The 17,504-nt window shown below is 39.8% G+C and overlaps 1 protein-coding gene across 5 annotated transcripts in view; it reads right to left on the bottom strand.

Moving 5' to 3' along the window:
- The window catches only part of ephb2b (eph receptor B2b), a 190,143-nt gene that overhangs the window by 11,913 nt on the left and 160,726 nt on the right, over positions 1-17,504 (bottom strand). The window contains exons 8-14 of one of the 5 annotated variants that reach the window (XM_042509373.1): positions 15,859-15,967; positions 14,974-15,006; positions 12,465-12,532; positions 9,258-9,380; positions 8,843-9,090; positions 1,384-1,599; positions 914-1,063 (exon numbers count right to left, since the gene is read on the bottom strand). In XM_042509373.1, the coding sequence (XP_042365307.1) occupies positions 914-1,063; positions 1,384-1,599; positions 8,843-9,090; positions 9,258-9,380; positions 12,465-12,532; positions 14,974-15,006; positions 15,859-15,967 (947 nt within the window). The remainder of the gene's footprint in view (positions 1-913; positions 1,064-1,383; positions 1,600-8,842; positions 9,091-9,257; positions 9,381-12,464; positions 12,533-14,973; positions 15,007-15,858; positions 15,968-17,504) is intronic. The other 4 variants (XM_042509381.1, XM_042509389.1, XM_042509398.1 and 1 more) reach the window with 4 other exon arrangements.

The raw sequence follows: 17,504 nt of genomic DNA, 5'->3' as shown, positions 1-17,504 counted from the left end.
ATGTGAGGCCGTGTTTCAAAAAATGTTTAACAGGGATTTGACTGAAGAATCAACATCAATTTTAAAAATGACTACAGGCAAGTTAACTCTTTGAAACCTGAGCTAATTGGCCTGATTTCTTTTAAAAACATGAGAGGAAAGCAAAGAGCAACTAAAGAATAAATAACTGGGATTGCCCAGCAGCTCGCAGGCGCCCCATTTACAAAGCCTATGTCCTTGCCGCAGCAGCCGTGGGTTCAATTCCAACACTTGGCCCTTTGCTGCATGTCATCACCTCACTCTCCCCACTTCAAGCTCTGGCTGTCCTATATAATAAAAGCAAAAAACCCCAAAAATAAACTTAAAACAAAAAAAAGATTAGATAACCCCCAAATTTGCAAGAAATTTGTGAAAAGTAAAAGAAAACAAAAAACCTTCAAACAAAAAAGGAAATAACCTAACCTAGACATTTTTCCCTAAAAATAATTTTTTAAAATCTAATATTTCTTGCTATTTGTGAAACATTTCTTGCTAAGTTTCTCACTGCCTTTTCCCATGTTTTTTAAAAGGAATCAAATTTGCTTTTTTTTTGACATGTCACAAAAAAAGGAATTAATTAGAAAGAAAAAAAATAATATCTAAAAATGAGAGAAAAAAACAAAAAACAAGGAAATGACTTGGAAAAAGTGCTTGAAACTCACTTTAAATATATAGTCATAGTAATTTAAAATGCAGTTTTTTCCCTAGCTTTTCTCTTTTTCTACTTTTTATCTACTTATTTCATGTAATTTGTGGAACATTTTTTTTTACCGTTACTCCCAAAGTTTTTGAAAGAAATTGCTCAGGATTCATATGCTTGAATACTTGCAAAAGGTGTCTAAAAGGAGCAAAAGAAAAGTGATGTTGATCCAGGTTTTAAGGGTTAAACACATACATCTTGATTGGTCATGTCCCAGTAAGGCCTCTCTCCGTAGGACATGACTTCCCACATGACGATCCCGTAGCTCCACACATCACTGGCGGAGGTGAACTTCCTGTACTGGATGGCTTCGGGTGCAGTCCATCGGATAGGAATCTTCCCTCCCTGCAAACACAAAGAGCACAACCTCAGCGGAGGGAAGCGACACCGAAACCCGACCGTCACAGTGTCCTGGCTCTGGAGAGAGACAGCGTTCACGGCAACAATGCTGATGGTAATCCAAACTGGGAGGTGGATATAACAAAACCCCTGAGAGTGAAGTGTGGTACATGAAATACTGGAGGAGGAGGAAGGGAGGAACAGGTGAAGGGATGATGTTTGTATCGATAGGGAGAGCGGTGTGGGAGTGAGCTGCAGTGGATGTCAGGTGACGGTTAAACGAAAGCGCACGATAAAAGGGACTTTCAGTCAGCATGTTTCCTTACCAGAGCACTGGTGTAGGTGGGGTCTGATGTGTCGTCCTCCAGGAAGCGCGAGAGACCGAAGTCCGACACCTTGCACACAAGGTTGCTGTTGACCAGGATGTTTCGGGCAGCGAGGTCACGGTGCACGTAGTTCATGTCGGCCAGGTATTTCATGCCCGAGGCGATGCCGCGCAGCATACCGACGAGCTGGATCACCGTGAACTGCCCATCGTTTTGCTGTAAAACAGACATATTGTGTTACAATAACGTATTAAAGAAAAGTGTGATTCTGAGTCGCCTGACTACATGTGCAAATATTCAGGCCAGCAGGATGAATTCGAAATTCTGATTTGAGTCAAAGACACATAAAGAGTGGATTTATAGGTTTGATGCATTAATGTGAAGGGCTACAAGCAAAACAGGCCGTGGTTTTTTAAAACTTTTTCAAATTCTGATGACGGAAGTTTTTCTTTGTACAAGACGCTTTAATCACATTTTAACTCTTCGCACAGTGGCTTTAAAGCAAAGTTCAGACTGCAGACAAAAAGGGCCCAAATCTAATATTCATTCATTAATTTATTACTCTTATGTGATCTGTTTTTTTTGTTGTTTTTTTTTTTCAAAACACTGTGAACAGCACAAATCACACAGAATTAGGAATTTTCAATTTTGATTGAAAAAAGTTTTGTTCAGTCTACAAGTCTAAGTGCTTTTTCTTTTTTTGGCTGGTCACAGTATTTAATAAATATGTCCAATATCAGACTCCAGTGGGAACTGCTCCTGAAGTGACCTGCATGGCACAGAGTTTAATAACAAAGACGTCAGACGCAGCACACTGACGTAAAGAAGTAAACATGGAGGCAGTTGAGGTTGGAGGTTATGGTTTCATTTTGTTGTGCAGTGGAAGCAAATTTGGCAAATAATGAGCAGAAGATAACGAGGATGGGGAGAAAGACAGCAAAATATTTAATCATGGCTGTTTGTGGAGAAATGGCTGCTACTTCTAAACAGAGTTGTGTGTGGATAAGATGAGAGGGAAATCCAGGCGCTCCAAGAGTATGAAAGCGTGAAAAACTTGGAGGAATTACATTAAAAGCCTTTATTATAGTGACTACATCATTAAAAAAGCCAACATGTTTCGACCAAACACCGGCCCTCGTCAGGGCTTCAAAAACGAAGAGAGTTGTGTGTGGGACCAGATTCAGGAGTGGTGGGATCGAGACACGATTGGCTTCACTGAAACAGATTTCATCCAAAATTTCAGGATGTGAAAGTTTACTTTTAGGTCCGTCTGTCAGTGCTGCTCCAAAAGGCTGTCGTAGCGAGACACGCGTCGACAGTGGCGAAAAAGTGTCATGAATTCTGATATAAGAGTTCAGACTGAGGTCTGTGGAACTGGACACAAAGTGTTAAAATGGCACTGAAAATCAAACGTTAACAATGAAAAAAGAACAACTGAAAATCAATGAACTTTTTTTTTGTCTTCATGTCAGTCTTTCAGGACGGTGGGTCGAGAAGAGATTATATGTAAATCACACTTTCCCTGCCCTGAAACTCCTCCCCTCTCAGCTCAAACACTGACAACACAAAACTGAAACTGAAAAAAAAATCTGCAAAAAAAAAGACACTGAAAAAGAAGTGACATGAAGAACAAAAATTAGATCATCATTGAATTATTTGAATATAATAAAAAATAATTTGAACTGTCATTTATTTCCAGTGGGACATTTTCAGTTTTTAGTGCCAGTGTTTGTCTTTGCAACGCCAAATTTTATTTTCGATGCCAACAGTTCTAGCTCCACAGAGATCGCATTGCACAAAAAAAAAGAAAAAAAAAGAAAATCAGATGTGTAACTGATTTAAAACAACATATGAAAGCGGCCCAGATCTGAATTGAAAAGATTAGTCCCCATGTGTGCAGGGCGCGGGGTTGATTTGGACCACTTTTGTTTGGAGCCTAAGATAATAAAATATCTAAAACTGTTTCTATTGTTCCACTGAACAAAAATTGATTACTTTCCCTTCAGAACTCATCATCTCTGAACAAAATGTGCCATTAATAACACAAAACGATTCCCACTTCACTCCTTTTAGTCAAATCATAATCATTTCATTGTGACATGTCGACTTGTAACCCAACCCATATGTGTCTAACGCACAAAAGTTACTTTGTAGAATGAGTTTCTGTGAAGAGGCCCTGCAGGACACCAGCAGTCAGGTTCGGGTTGGGCTCTGCTGGCCTCGGCGGGGCTGGGCAGGGCTAAGCTGGGTCTGGCTGGCTGTCCACAGCTGTTCCCCTCCACGGTTTGGTGAGGGCTTTACCCCATGCATGGAGAGCGTCTGGAGCGACTCTGCAGCTGTGCCTCCAACTGCGCACACCTGCACTCTCCACACCACCCACCACGACGCCCGGAGAACAGAGGATTCCAGAGAATGGAGCCTGGGAGCTCGGGGACGGGTGTGTGGACAGACGGAAAGACCAGGAGAGGGAACTGGAAGGGCAGGCGAGCAGAGCCCCGAGCAGAGCCATATTAACAGTCTGCATGACCGCTCCACTCGCCTATTTCTCCTTCAAACACTCTGCTGCTCATTAGGCGAGCGGGTGCTTCTCCTCACGTCAAGCTGCTCTTCCTCGTGTACCACAGCAATTAAGCAGAATGCATTATTCATGAAACCTTTCTCACAAATACACATTGCCACCTAGAGTAATCTGTGCGTTGTGTTTGCGTATACTTTAATTGGAAAGATTCCTCCAAAGTCTGTCAGGTCAAGTTAGGTGGAAGAAACAACCAGGAGTGTGTAGGACTGTGTGAATCAGGGTTGAGCATTATTTATTCATATAAAAATAATGTTTTATATTAAAGACGGACTTTTATTCTCTTTACTTTTGCTGCTGGTTCCGGACAGCAGTCCAGCTCTGATCGATTTCTTTCTTTCTGTACTCTGCAGGTTTTTTTTCTGCAGCAGCGGAGACGATCCAGCAGACAGCTCACTTCAGACTCCAGTGACCATTCTCAAATAACCGCCCACCAATCACCTCGCAGAAGACGCACACCATGTTCAGAGGCTTTGACACTGTCAGCAATTGTTGTCATAACTGTCACCGCGAGGTGCTGCAGAGGTTCCCCGTTGTTTTGAATACAATGTGCTGTCAAATATGTTTAGCAAACATCTACATATACACAAACACCCTTCACCGCCAGATCAAATTCCAAAAAGAGCTGATGCTTTGTGTCTCCCGAGGTCGGAGGCAAAATGCAAATAAAGACTCAGTCTGAGCAGTGCGCTGACAGCAGCTCGCACGTCTTCCTCAGGATGGTTTTCATGTCGGCTTGCAGCAGCGGGCTTAATCTGACTATCAGGGTGGGTATTAAACTGGTGGAAATTGGTAGAGAATTGGTAGAGGCTGGTGTTTTCAGGTGGTTTAAAAATGCTGTTCAATTCTTCAAAAATGTAATGGTTCTTCTTAAATGCATACCTCATCAACTGCATATATACTGCACATCTGAATCCACAGAACAACTGTTTTTGGTACAACGCTGCTGTCCTGCAGTCAGCATGTCTACAGATATCAAACACTTTAATTTGATGCTTTTACGACCTTTCAAGATCTTTTATGACCAAAGTTATGACTGATTTTTGGACAAGTCATCTCTCTTATTAAAGCAAAAGTGTAAATAGGTCTTTTAACACTGCCTGTTCAAAGCAGGAAAACTGCTTCATTATACGAGAGACCCACTGCAGGAGATTTACAGAGCAGCTAATAGCAGTTAGCAGCTAAATCAAAGAAGAAGAGCAGCAGCCTTAAATGTTCGCAAATGCGACAAAACAATCAGGTCTGGGAGCTCAGATCAGCCACCGTTTAACATAGCACCACTGTACGCTGTTTTGTCTTTATGGGGAATCAAAAAGGAAAAGACAGCGAGCAGTCTGACTAAAAGGTATGTGAGCGAGAAATGGATCAAGAGAGGAAGGGTGGTCGGGGTGCCCACAGAAACTGCCTCTGCATCAGGCCCCTGGTGCTGTGCAGAGGCAGGTTATATGTAGGAATGTGGTTGTTATAAATTAGGTTAATCTACATTTTACGAACAGGTAAGTGCAAGAATAAAGTAAAAAGACAGTATTAGGTTCAATGGTAGATTTAAAGATTTGGAACATCATAAATGTGGACTTTCATGTAGAGGAGCTTGACTCATTTTGACAAAGGAATATTAAAGGATGAATAAATGAAATAAGCTGAAATCTTTGTGATAGTTTGACCTCACAAATTCACATTTAAGACTATTTAATGACTTTTCAAGGAGCTGCAGACACTGACTGACTGTGGTACATAACACTACACGACACTTTTTTTTCACTTCAGGAAATCCAACGTCTTAAGCTAATTTATAATGTGGCATTCTCACCGCACTTAGACTGGCAAACTCTCTGTGTCGCATTAAACAGAGAGTTCCCATTACATCATTTGAAGTAAAACTAAAAATAAACCTTTTTTTGGCAGAGATCATACATCTCCAATTTCCATAAATCAGAGGCCCTTTTCCGCTCTGTCCAAAAATGCAAAAGAGCAATTAGTGAGGATGAAAGCATACAAAAAAAAGTCATATTAGTGAAAAATTTGTTTTTATTTCACTAACATCCCAAGACAGATGGTGAAGGGGCCGTGTGACATCTCATCTCGCAGCCAGCTTCATTTTTAAACATCTGACATCTCATTTTAAGTCTTGCAAAGTATTTGAATTATTTATGCGGGTAGTAAATGGGGGAGCATGGCTGCTTCTCTGTAATATCCTTCTGGTTAGATTATGAAAATTAAAGATCCCATGAAGTTGTGAACCCTGCATATTTCTTGTCAGGGAGTCATCTGAGGAAAATAAAAAGCGTGTGTTTCCTGTATGCATCCATATACAGTGCTGCATAATTAGCGGTCGACTAAGTGTGTGGTGAATGCAAAGAAAAAAAACAAGAAAAACATCAAAGAGAACCAAGACTCCTGGACTTTAACAAGCACGCCAGAGAAAAAATAAAATAGTAAATGAATAAGCTAAGCAAAGACTCTCTGGGTGTTAACAGTGAAGCATGACTGCACAGAGCCAGGAATACCTCTAAAGAATTAGTGACTGACACTTTTCTAAGATTCTGTGAATAATAATGTTTACTTGAAGTAGGATTACTGTGCATGAGTGTATAAAGCATGTCAAATATGTGTGTTCATGCAAGAGTGTGTCTGTGAACAAACAGGATATTAATCCTTGTTTGTCAGGTGTCTGAATAACTGAAGTTAAGTACTACTAAAGCTGAACGAGTCACCTTTTTAAATCAAAATCTCTCTTAAAAGGAGTCAAATTTTCAGGTATAACTTTGCATAATTAACAGTGTAACGATCTGTAGCTTAATCTGAAAACGTTATTTCACTGGCTACAGTGGCAACTAACTAAAAGGGTGAAAAAAAAGTTTATCTCCTAGGTTCGACATATTATCTCTTAGGTGCAGCATATTATCTTCTATGTAGGAGATAAATTTAGGTTTTGGACAACATTTGCCTTCATTTTTTCCCCAGCTGTCCCTCCAGGGATTCAACAGAGGTAAATTTACTCAGCTGCAGTGGAATAACGTTAATCTACTATGAATCGGGAATCAAAAAATAAATAAATAAATAAATGAAGAAGAAATCTTGGTTGTTGTCTGGAGAATATCGTGCTCTTTGCATGGTAGAGGTTATCGTCTCTCATCAATTTCTGAAAGGTAGCTTGTCAGTTACAACAGACACTGACAGACAGAGTTGTCAGAAACTCCAATTTAAGGTGATCATATCATGTTTTGAAGCACATAACAATATCCTGTCAGTGTGTGAAGATAACATTACCACTGGTTCAAGAAGCTACAGTGCGGAGCTGTCAACAGCAGCGGTACAGTCAGTCTAATATTCAGAACACTGTCAGACGAGGTTTGTTATCAGTTAATAAAAGAGGGATTATTTTTGGTGTTTGTTTAAACAAGATTACAAATGAGATAAATATGTTTAGTACAATTTGCCTTAAAGTCAGAGTTAAGATGTGGTCTCTTACCACGACATATTGAAACGGTGAAGTACAGAGACATGACGATTCCCTTCTATATTGTCCTTTATAATGTGAATTATGAAAAATATGTTTTGAAACTAGGTTAAGTCCCTGATTTAGATATAAGAGGTATATAAAGTGGAGCTTTAATTTAACACAGTTTTTTTTTTTTATAGTTTTTGCATTGTATTTATTTTTTTTTATCATATCTTTCTAGGGCTTGGGATAGGAGGAGAAAAGTAACACATGATAGATCCCACTCACTGTTTTATTTGGACTGCGAGCTATTGGTTTGTGAACTGGATCAAATATACAGTGTTTGGAACTGATTCATGTAGATTTTGTCTTGTTTGGATCTTTGTACTGTGCTCGCTGTGTGTTTTGTATCCTACTTTTTACTTTTTGTTTCTTCATTGTGGAATATCTCTCAAAGCATTGTTTATGGGAGGATTTGGCATGTTTTAGTTTGGTTAATATTTGTGTTTATGTTTGGTTGATATTTAGGATTTAGTCATATTTAGGATGATGGTGCGTTAACATACAGAACATGTTTGGTTTGTTGTTGGTTAATGTATCAGAATAATCCCATGAGGGGCGGGTCATGTAAATGACCTTACATGAAAATAATGCATTTACTCATTAATTACTTCATTCATTTGCTGTATTATAGATGTCAAATACTACATTAATGTGATTTATTAACAAATGCAAGTAAAACTGGTCAGTTATTATTATTATTATTATTATTATCATCACTGTCTGACATGCTATGGGAATTTACAAAAAAAATGTGCATGTTTTGCATTGATATTATTGGATTGCTGATCATTAAACCGACATATTGATCCACACTGATGTATCATTACACTCTTGATATTATGACAAATGCAAATTTGCAATAGCTGCAACCACGTATGCACATGCATCCACGCAATCATTCGTTATTACACACACAACCTCGCAAACAAGTGTCACTGGTAAAATGATGGCTCCCTACAACAGCTGGTTCAGGAATTCTGAGAGGGGATGTGGAAAAATAAATGTGTGTGTAATCAGCCAATTGCCATGAACACAAATACATATTTTCATGCACACACTTGACCTCCATGCCAAATTTCAGCCTCCAAGAGTGAAAACTGTGGATGGCAAAAGTTTGGACATTTTTGTGGACCGACCAACCAACCAACCAACAAACTGAGCGACCCACTGACCAACCAGCCAACCAACCAACTGATCAGCTGACTGACCAAGCCACCTATAGAGCTGCTGGTCTAAACTAAATGTTGGAATTTGTACTTGGCATAACCATATCCTGCTTAATTAATTAATTATAAAGTATAAAACACAAACTGGGTCCAGGATTCCGACAAAATTCTACTTACATTTAGTTAAAATAATCCAAAAATGTGTTTGCTTACTCTGAGGAAGGAGTCCAGAGATCCATTCTCCATGAACTCAGTGATGATCATGACGGGACTGCTCTTGGTGACCACGCCCTCCAGGTGGATGACGTTAGGATGGTCGAACTGGCCCATGATACTCGCCTCACTGAGGAAGTCCCGCCTCTGCTTCTCAGTGTAGCCAGACTTCAGAGTTTTTATGGCAACAAACATCTCCCTTTTACCTGGGAGCTTCAGGTTACCGCTGCACACTTCTCCAAATTCCCCTGTGAAGAGGTGGGAAAAAAGAACGTTTCTATTAAACTCAGAGCGATGTCAGTGAGTAACAGTGAGCTGTTTTTGTGCATCAATTTGTATTTAGAAATCAACTCAAGACCCAAGCTATTTTAAAGTGTTATATTCCATGCACGTTTCAGTCAGATTTTTCCATTACCTGCACCAATGACCTGTTCAATCTTCACGCAGGATATATCAATCTCCTTGGCAAACTCTCTCACAGCCTCGTTGGGGTCCTCATATGTGAACGGATCAATATAAATCTTCATTCCTGGAGTCACTTGGAAAAAAGGAAAGAGCCACTATAATATTTGATTGTTATGTTCATGCTGACAGTCCTTCGGGCTTTACAGTGCATTCGGCCACAATCAATTCACCTGCATTCACACATTATTGTACAATTATGTGTTTTCTTGTGGGACATTCAGGTGATGAAGGATGGAAGATGGAGGAGGAGGCAAAGTTACAAATGGTGGTTATGACTAGTGCCTCGTGGCTACTGTGTATTCAGCCAGCAAGGACATGGTACCTCCAGTCGTCTTAGCTGCGATAAGGCAGGTTAATGTATATATCATCTTCAGTGAGTCATAGTGCCATTAACACTCAGGAGAGAAGCCTGGTCCCTATATCAGCATCGCTCAGCTCCACTCCAAGAAATAAATTGGCTCTCCTAAGCCCTGATGCCAGGTAAATTGGCTTAAGGTGGCCTTTAAGTGTTCAGGGACTTAAGTGTCCCGAGTTTTAAATCCGATTATTCGGCCCTCACCTCTACATCAGGCCTGAGGCTGTTTGAATGGATACTCAACTCATGCTTGGGCTGGTGCAGCGATAGAAGAGCATGTACGCCGCCTCAAGAACCTGGCACGCTACGCGAAGATGCAGAGAGGAACAGATGGAGAGGATCTGACCAAAAACCCCCCATTACTAAACCCTTACAATCTCTTCCCAAGCACTGTTCAACAGACCACCCTCCAATGATGGCAAAGACCACCAAACACAAGGGGCACAAGCCTGAACTGTGACTGGTGTGAGGACAGGATGCACACAGGACACCTTGGCTTCTTCCAATAGCTGTGAAATACTGGAGCGTCTTAACACTGCGTTAAGTGGAGCGTCTTAACCCTCATTTTCACCAAGCAGTCCAGTTCACTTCAGTTCGATACACATTAGAAAGGTTATATTTCCTTTCCATTGTGAAAAGTAGTGGATGGTACCTTTAGAACCACTCCTTACCCTCCCCATTTTTTATCACCGCTCTGTTGAGGTACCTGGCACACTGAGCCGATCCTAAAAGGTGGAGTTGTAAACTCTGGGATTGGTCAATAGAGAACCATCACTTTTGGGCAGGTGTCAATCTTGGCTGATTTTGAAGCTAATGTTACAACTGTTTTATACCTTGAGGTTATTCATACATTAGTTCAGTAAAACTATGAAATGAGGGATGTTTGCAGCCTCTAACAGCAGCTATAGACTGATAAAAAATAATCAAATTCCCTGGGCCGACTGCTGGCAAATTGTAAGGTGGAATGTTTATTTGTAATGTTAATCAATGCATGAGCTGATGATGTGAATCCGTCAACACACCTTAAATTTCAATGCGACCATTGCAAGAAGCAAAAATGGTGGAGCACCCCTGATTTTTCTGCACAAACCCGCTATTTTTAAATATACCATAGAGACAGAATCTCACTTCAGCCTGTTCTTTTTTGTTCTAAAAATGTTGATGTCCAACTCGGTGATGTGGATGATAAATGAGGTGCAGACGTTCCTCTGCATCACTGGTAAAAAGAGGAAGTACAGCAAAACCTGGACAGAACAGGGAGTGACAACAACCCTGCCCACATTTAAGAGTATTGTCTGCGGTGGAAACACCAAATGGATCCACGGTTCAGGTACATGTCCGCTGGGGTTACTTTTGGTTCTAGAGGCACCATACTCAAAGTTTTCAGTGGAAATTTGACTATAGGGTGCCCCGGTAATGAGTCCTGAAACCAAGAAATGAGCCTGCCAGCACTCCTGGTTCCCTCGTTTCAGAGTCAATGGGTTTTTTGAATGGGTATTTGGTCAGAAGCCTGAAATAAGGTCTGTAGTTAACACAAGCTGAAGACACTTTCATGTTTTGTTCTATGCCATAAAATACGTTAGTAAATACACCACTCATGTACTTTGAAGCTTTCATGTGTCTTAAAATAGGCGGTTACTAACAAGTGACTAAATCAGACTACAAAACGCTATCATGCTGCACCGATAAAGGCTTTGCAGCCTCATAGCTGTGGGGATGCGACCGTAGTGTAGTTTGTTTATAGCCTAACATTAGCTTTTTACTTCTGACGATTGTATTCAGGCTTCAAAAATCCTGAAAGTGGTGTTTATTTGTGAAGATTCTTGCTGAACAAAATGTGTAAGTATCATAAACATTTGTTTAGCACAGAGATTTGTTTCTGCAGTAATCCAAAATCATATGGAAAAATCCCATAGGCTCTTTGACGAAGGAACCAAGCTAACTTCGCATCCGCCTACAGAAAATCATCATCCTTGGAGCACTCAACTGTGATTCATAGCTGTGAAATACCAGAGTGTCTTTCTGGCACAATTTTCACTGGACTCCTTTGCACAGCATGATCGGATTATAGTGGGAAAGCTATTACCTTTACAGTGGAATTACCATAAAAAGGATCAAGTGGGGTGGTAATTACACAATCAAATAAACAAATTAAGATAGGGTTGTAAACTTGAGGTGGGAAAGGATCTGCGTTTTTGCAATCATACCGGAGAAAGATGGATTAGCTTTAATATCTTAGGCGGAGCGATGGGGAAATTACTTCTCAGCTCTTTCTCCCAGATTTATTTCCATATTATTGTCATTTAAGCTCTCTGCTACTGTACCGTACCAAGACAGAGAATCATTGAGAAATTGTATTCATTCAAGTCTTTTGAATTTTTTTTTCACAATGGCCAGTGACTCATGTGGCATTAGCATGTTAATGGCATCAACGTGAGTGAAGACTGACCTATTTCCACCACAATGGATTTAGTTAACTATGAAATGTGATGATGCACAGAACACACACTTCAACACTGGAGGTTTGATGTGGTTAAATCCCAGCTCCGAGTGAGCAGAGTCAAACAACGAGCAGGATTACTTGCGAGTGGGGGGACGGGCAGAGGAAGCGGTGCTGTGCTGGGGCCGTAGCCAAGGACACCAGCATGCAAGGTGGTAGCCATGGAGACAGGTGTGTGAGGCAGCGGAGGGGCTGAATGACAGCCATGGAGATGACTGTGTGCGATGGTAGTCATGGAGACAGGTGTGCTGAAGGAGGTACCAGCGGTAAACGCAGGCAGAGAGGGGTGGTGGTTTACTCACTGTGGCCGCTGGTGTAGTGCTGCAGTTTGTCCGTGTATTCTGAATCCGCCCGGTCGAAGCCACGCCTCCTGGGGATAAAGACAAAGAACTCTAGCTCCGGTTCAAAAACAGAGAGCAGGGAGGGGCAGAAACACAGATCAAACACCCCCCAGGTCTACCTGCACTACAGATACACCAACTGAGATCACATAGAGAGCCTTAGAGAAAAGAATTGGGTTTTTTTTTGGGAAAAGGTAGCCAGCCTTACAGCATCACCACACAAACCCAAGTCTTTTTTTCCCCCAGTGCACGCCAGGTGGGCAAACATCTTACAAATACATACAAAGGAAGGGGATACATAAATTTGAATCCCTGTTGGTCAAACATAATAACAACTTCAATATCACCGATTTTAATTGAGTGACATAGGTTGTGTAATGCATTGTGCAATGGTTTGGTGACATTTTTGCCAAAAGAAGAAACATTAATAAGAGTACAACTGAGAATATTTTAAAAAAAAGAAAAAAAAAACTATAAGACAGCACTGGCTTCATCATTGATGGTAAAGAATTGATCACACATCCAGTTTACAGTAGGGATGAGCAGATCAGATACTGACAAGCCGAGCTCTCTCCTAACTCTTCAAATACTGATGCCTGTCAGTCATCCTCGGTATTAGAGAGCGATGCAACGAGGCACCATTTCAGTATGAGACACACTGTGCGGTAGCATTTCTTCATGCTTTGAGCAACTCAAGTACTACAAAGAGTCATAAAGACTGAAAAGGACACACAAACTCTGGACTTTCACCCAGGACACGTTTAAGTTATTTTTATAACCATGTCTCTCTGAACCCAATCTACACGTTTTGATGCCTGACAAAAACAGCAATCCAACAATTATGTTGGATCGGCAATCCATATCGGCTGCTACACAGATTTTAGGTATAGGAGTCTTAATTGGGAAATAGCACTGGGTGACAAGAAGAGAATTAAATGTCGCAATATTTTTGACCAAATCTCTTAATATAAAATAAATAATTATTACTTTATTGTTGTTATGTAAAAATACATTTTAATGTTTTGCCATATGTGTCAAAGAAATGTAATATCTTTGGTGTGGAACGATCTAATATTTACATATTAAATTTAGCAAAAAAAAATTTTTTGACACTCATCCCTTTCTTGATGTGGACAGTTTTTATTCAACACAAGCTTCACTTTACTGTGTTCTTTGACAATATATCAGCTAAGTTTAAACTGGCGAGCAGCTTGACAAGGACTAATTAAAATACCTTTTTAAGTTCTGTGATAGAGCCATTACAGTGCATTAGAACCTTTTTATTTCTTTGACTGTCCCACCGTTCTTAAAACTCCCAATCACATGCTCGTTCATTTTGTCCTGGCGATATTCCCAAATGATCCCACAATGCAGCGCACAACCTGTGTCATTAGGCCGCCATTATCCAAGACAAAAATATACTGGGAGCACTCTACAAGCAGAGCACATACTCAGGAATTCATCGTGTACCATTTCTTTAGTGAATCAAAACACTGTACAGGAGCTAAGCTACAGTTTTAATATGAGTGGCCCCAGTGGGAACTGAAATCCTAACCTTGGCAGAGTTACAAGCATTTGATACCCGCTGAGCAGGAGCACCTACATAGCTTTAATGTTAGCCACGTTGACTTTTATATATTATTTCTGCTGCCGAAAGACTGGAATTTATTAAGAATTAATATCTTTGAAACCAGATGGTTTTATCTCTTCAACTCATATTTACAGTTTTAATCAGAATCAGAGTCAGCTTTATTGGTCGCGTATGTGTACACGTATCAGGAATTTGACTCTGTTTTCTTTCACTGCTCTCAGTGTACTTACACTATAGACTATAAAAGGCTGTAAAATAATGGACAAAGCCACTGGGACTTTGATTTGTGGACTGCCATTTCGAAGCCTCAAGTCTGGCATTTTGGTTGTGACCATCTAGGATTCTTACAGCCAGAAGAGACCATATTTGGATAAGAAATACGCTTTGAGCAGTTGATTTAATTTGTGGTGGCAGGTTTGGAGTAGTACGTACTGTGGTATGTACAGTATTTAAATATGAATGAGAATGTGTGAGTATATAAGTATGCAATGGACCATGTGTCTGGGAACCCAGGTAGCAGTAGTATGCCCTGTAATTGTACTATGTGGTGTCAAATTTGCACAGTGTTTTATCACAAGTGAATATTTTACATGTGTCCTATTAAAACATGTAATGTGTATTGTGTCGTTTCAAATGTTTCTATCTACTGTTTTGAACTGTAATGTCTGGTTTGATGCATATATTTTCCTTTATCTAAAATAATTTTCTCCCAAGAGAGACGAATAAAGTAACCTTGACCTTGAAGGTGAAGATAAGTCTAAGGCTAGCTGCTAGCTTGGTTAGAACAGTGCATTTACAGCTATGGTTAACTGTGATAATACTTAGGCTAATGCTAATTTTAGCTAGCAAGAAACAGACTAGAAACTATTCTGTACTTACCGGAAAAAACGAATATCTGATTCCTTAGAGGATCTTTCAGTGTACCCAAACAAAGAACAAGACTTTTTAAGCAAAAAATAAAGATAGTATTCAACCTCGTACAATTGTCACGAATGGCAAAATTAACTTTAGACTCGCTCTTGGAGCCAGCCTCAAGTGGTCATTCAAGGAACTGCAGATTTTGGCACTTTCACATTAGCTTAATATTTTTAGCCTTGGAGGTTGGTGACTTGACTTACACATAGTTCCAAGATAATTTAAAAAAAGATAACTTTCAGCTATAAACAAGAACAACAACGCTGAAATGAGATTGGCAAATCAAAACACCACAAACTATGTACACACACGTAAGTAAAAGCTGTGTCTGTAAAGTGTAAGCAAGAATGCAATAATGCAAGCTGATAAAATTCAAACAACCTTAACCCTTGACACCTGAATTGACATCACTTTTCTTGTCCTGCATTCAGAATGCTCAAGCATTTATACGTCCAAAATCTGGGAAAATCGGTTTGATTACATTCAAAAACATGAGAAAAAACATTAATATATAGCAACTTGGCAAGAAATGTCCCACAAATTGGAGGGGCTATTAGATGTTATCAATAAATCAGAGAAAAATGTCCAGAAAATTATAATTCTTATAATTACGTATTTATTTAATTATAATTAACTTTTTAACTTCTTGCTAATTTTTGGGCTGTTTCTTGTTAAGTTGCTCATTGCCTTCCTGCCATGTTTCTGACAGAAATCAAGCCAATTTGCTCAGGTTTCAAAGGGTTAATGGAAAAAAGCATAAAAACTAAAAAAATGTCTATTTTACCAGCTTTGCATCTGTTTTATTGTCTAACAGACTCATTTGAAGAGACTGGGACAGGAATGACTCACCGGTTACAGACGATGACGATGACGACCACAGCGATGAGGAAGACCAAGCCAGCAGCTGCCGAGCCGATGATGAGAGGTAGCTTCTCCTGAATACTGGTGTTGTATTCCTCTATAGAAAGAACAAACACATACATAAAACGTGTTGCCGTGCACACACACGCAGAGTCACAAGCTGAAACATATGGGCGAGCATCTGAGCCACTGCATATGGAGGGAGCAATGGGTGACAGACAGACATACGGCTGGGTGAACCATACAGCATCTTGGCATCACAACTTGCTGCGTGGACCATTTTCCAAAGCACGCTGAATGTGCTCAGATGCCGCGGATATGGACAAATCATCTGGCAGAAAGCGTGTGAAGTGAGGAGAGAGAGCATGTTTGGGTGAGACCCAGACTGAACAGGCAGCCAAGAGCAGGAATCCAGCTACTGAATGGGCACACAGAGGCAGAGCCAGGCCCTTCTCTTAAGTACTGCAAATGACACACGACCTCACAGTTTTAGCCAGATACACTTGTTAGTGAGTCCCCCGCTGTTTTATTTGCTTCAGTGCACATTCAATGGTAAATAACACACTATAATGTAGTTGTAAGTACGTGTAAGTACAGTGTTATTAATGTACAGTATGTGCCAACAATTACAACTTCTCCTATAAAGACATATTCTATATATTAACTTTTTTTTAATTATCACCCATTATATGGTTATCGTCTATAAAAACATAATTTTGTACTAACAACAACCACTTCTGTTAGATAACTGGCAACTGATTTGTTGAGGTGTGTAACTTCAGCAAACCTTTTGATTTCTGTTGTTTTTTTCAGTCGTACATGTAACTTTTAAAGATCTATAGTTTAACACAATGGCCCGATGCGTCTGATGTTTTTGATGTGCTTATTTTATGTACTATGTTGCTTTGCTAGCGTTTTTGATAAACCAAATCTATCGACACAGTATCTAAGCAACGTACTGCTGATGACGGGGGCAGCAGCAAAACCTATTTTAGTCACACAGAACAATAAAATTTAGTGATTAATTTAGTGAGTAATTTAGTGATGCTATATTTGGAATATTTTCACCACTTTACCTCTGACACAAAATTATTGAGGCAATGTTAGAAGAGCAACTAATGTGTTCTGTGAAGTACAATTGGCGTGATTGTCTGGTGGCTTTGAGGTAACAGCTTCAGTTTTCTATAAAAAAGAGCTTTCTGATGGCAAGGTAAAGCCTTGAAAATATTCTAAATATAACATACAATTTAACTGAGACTATTACTACTGTTATATTTTTTAGACCAAACAAATAAGCCAGCATTTGCTCAGTTTTGTTTATTTTTGTATGTTACACCAGTGTTTTCTACCCAAAAGTTATTATAAACAAATACTGTGATCTGGTCTGTACAGCAGCCTCCACTTATGGGCGTCCAGAGGAAAAGTAACAATATTTTCTTATACCTCATTATGACTACATTATAGTGTGTTACTAACCATTTCTGAAATGTTTATAAATGCTAAATAGGGGGAATAAAAGTAAAGTGTCACCTGTACATTTAACCAGAGAACAGGAACTCTGCAGGTGATTATCATACGCCTGAACATTTGTATTAATTATAACCCTGAAATACAGCAGGCAAAAATTGGAGGTA

Source organism: Plectropomus leopardus, chromosome 2 (assembly GCF_008729295.1).
Source record: "Plectropomus leopardus isolate mb chromosome 2, YSFRI_Pleo_2.0, whole genome shotgun sequence".
In the NCBI taxonomy this organism is placed as follows: Eukaryota; Metazoa; Chordata; class Actinopteri; order Perciformes; family Serranidae; genus Plectropomus; species Plectropomus leopardus.
The sequence above is the reverse complement of the archived record's forward strand: the minus strand, read 5'-3'. Positions and strand labels throughout refer to the sequence as shown.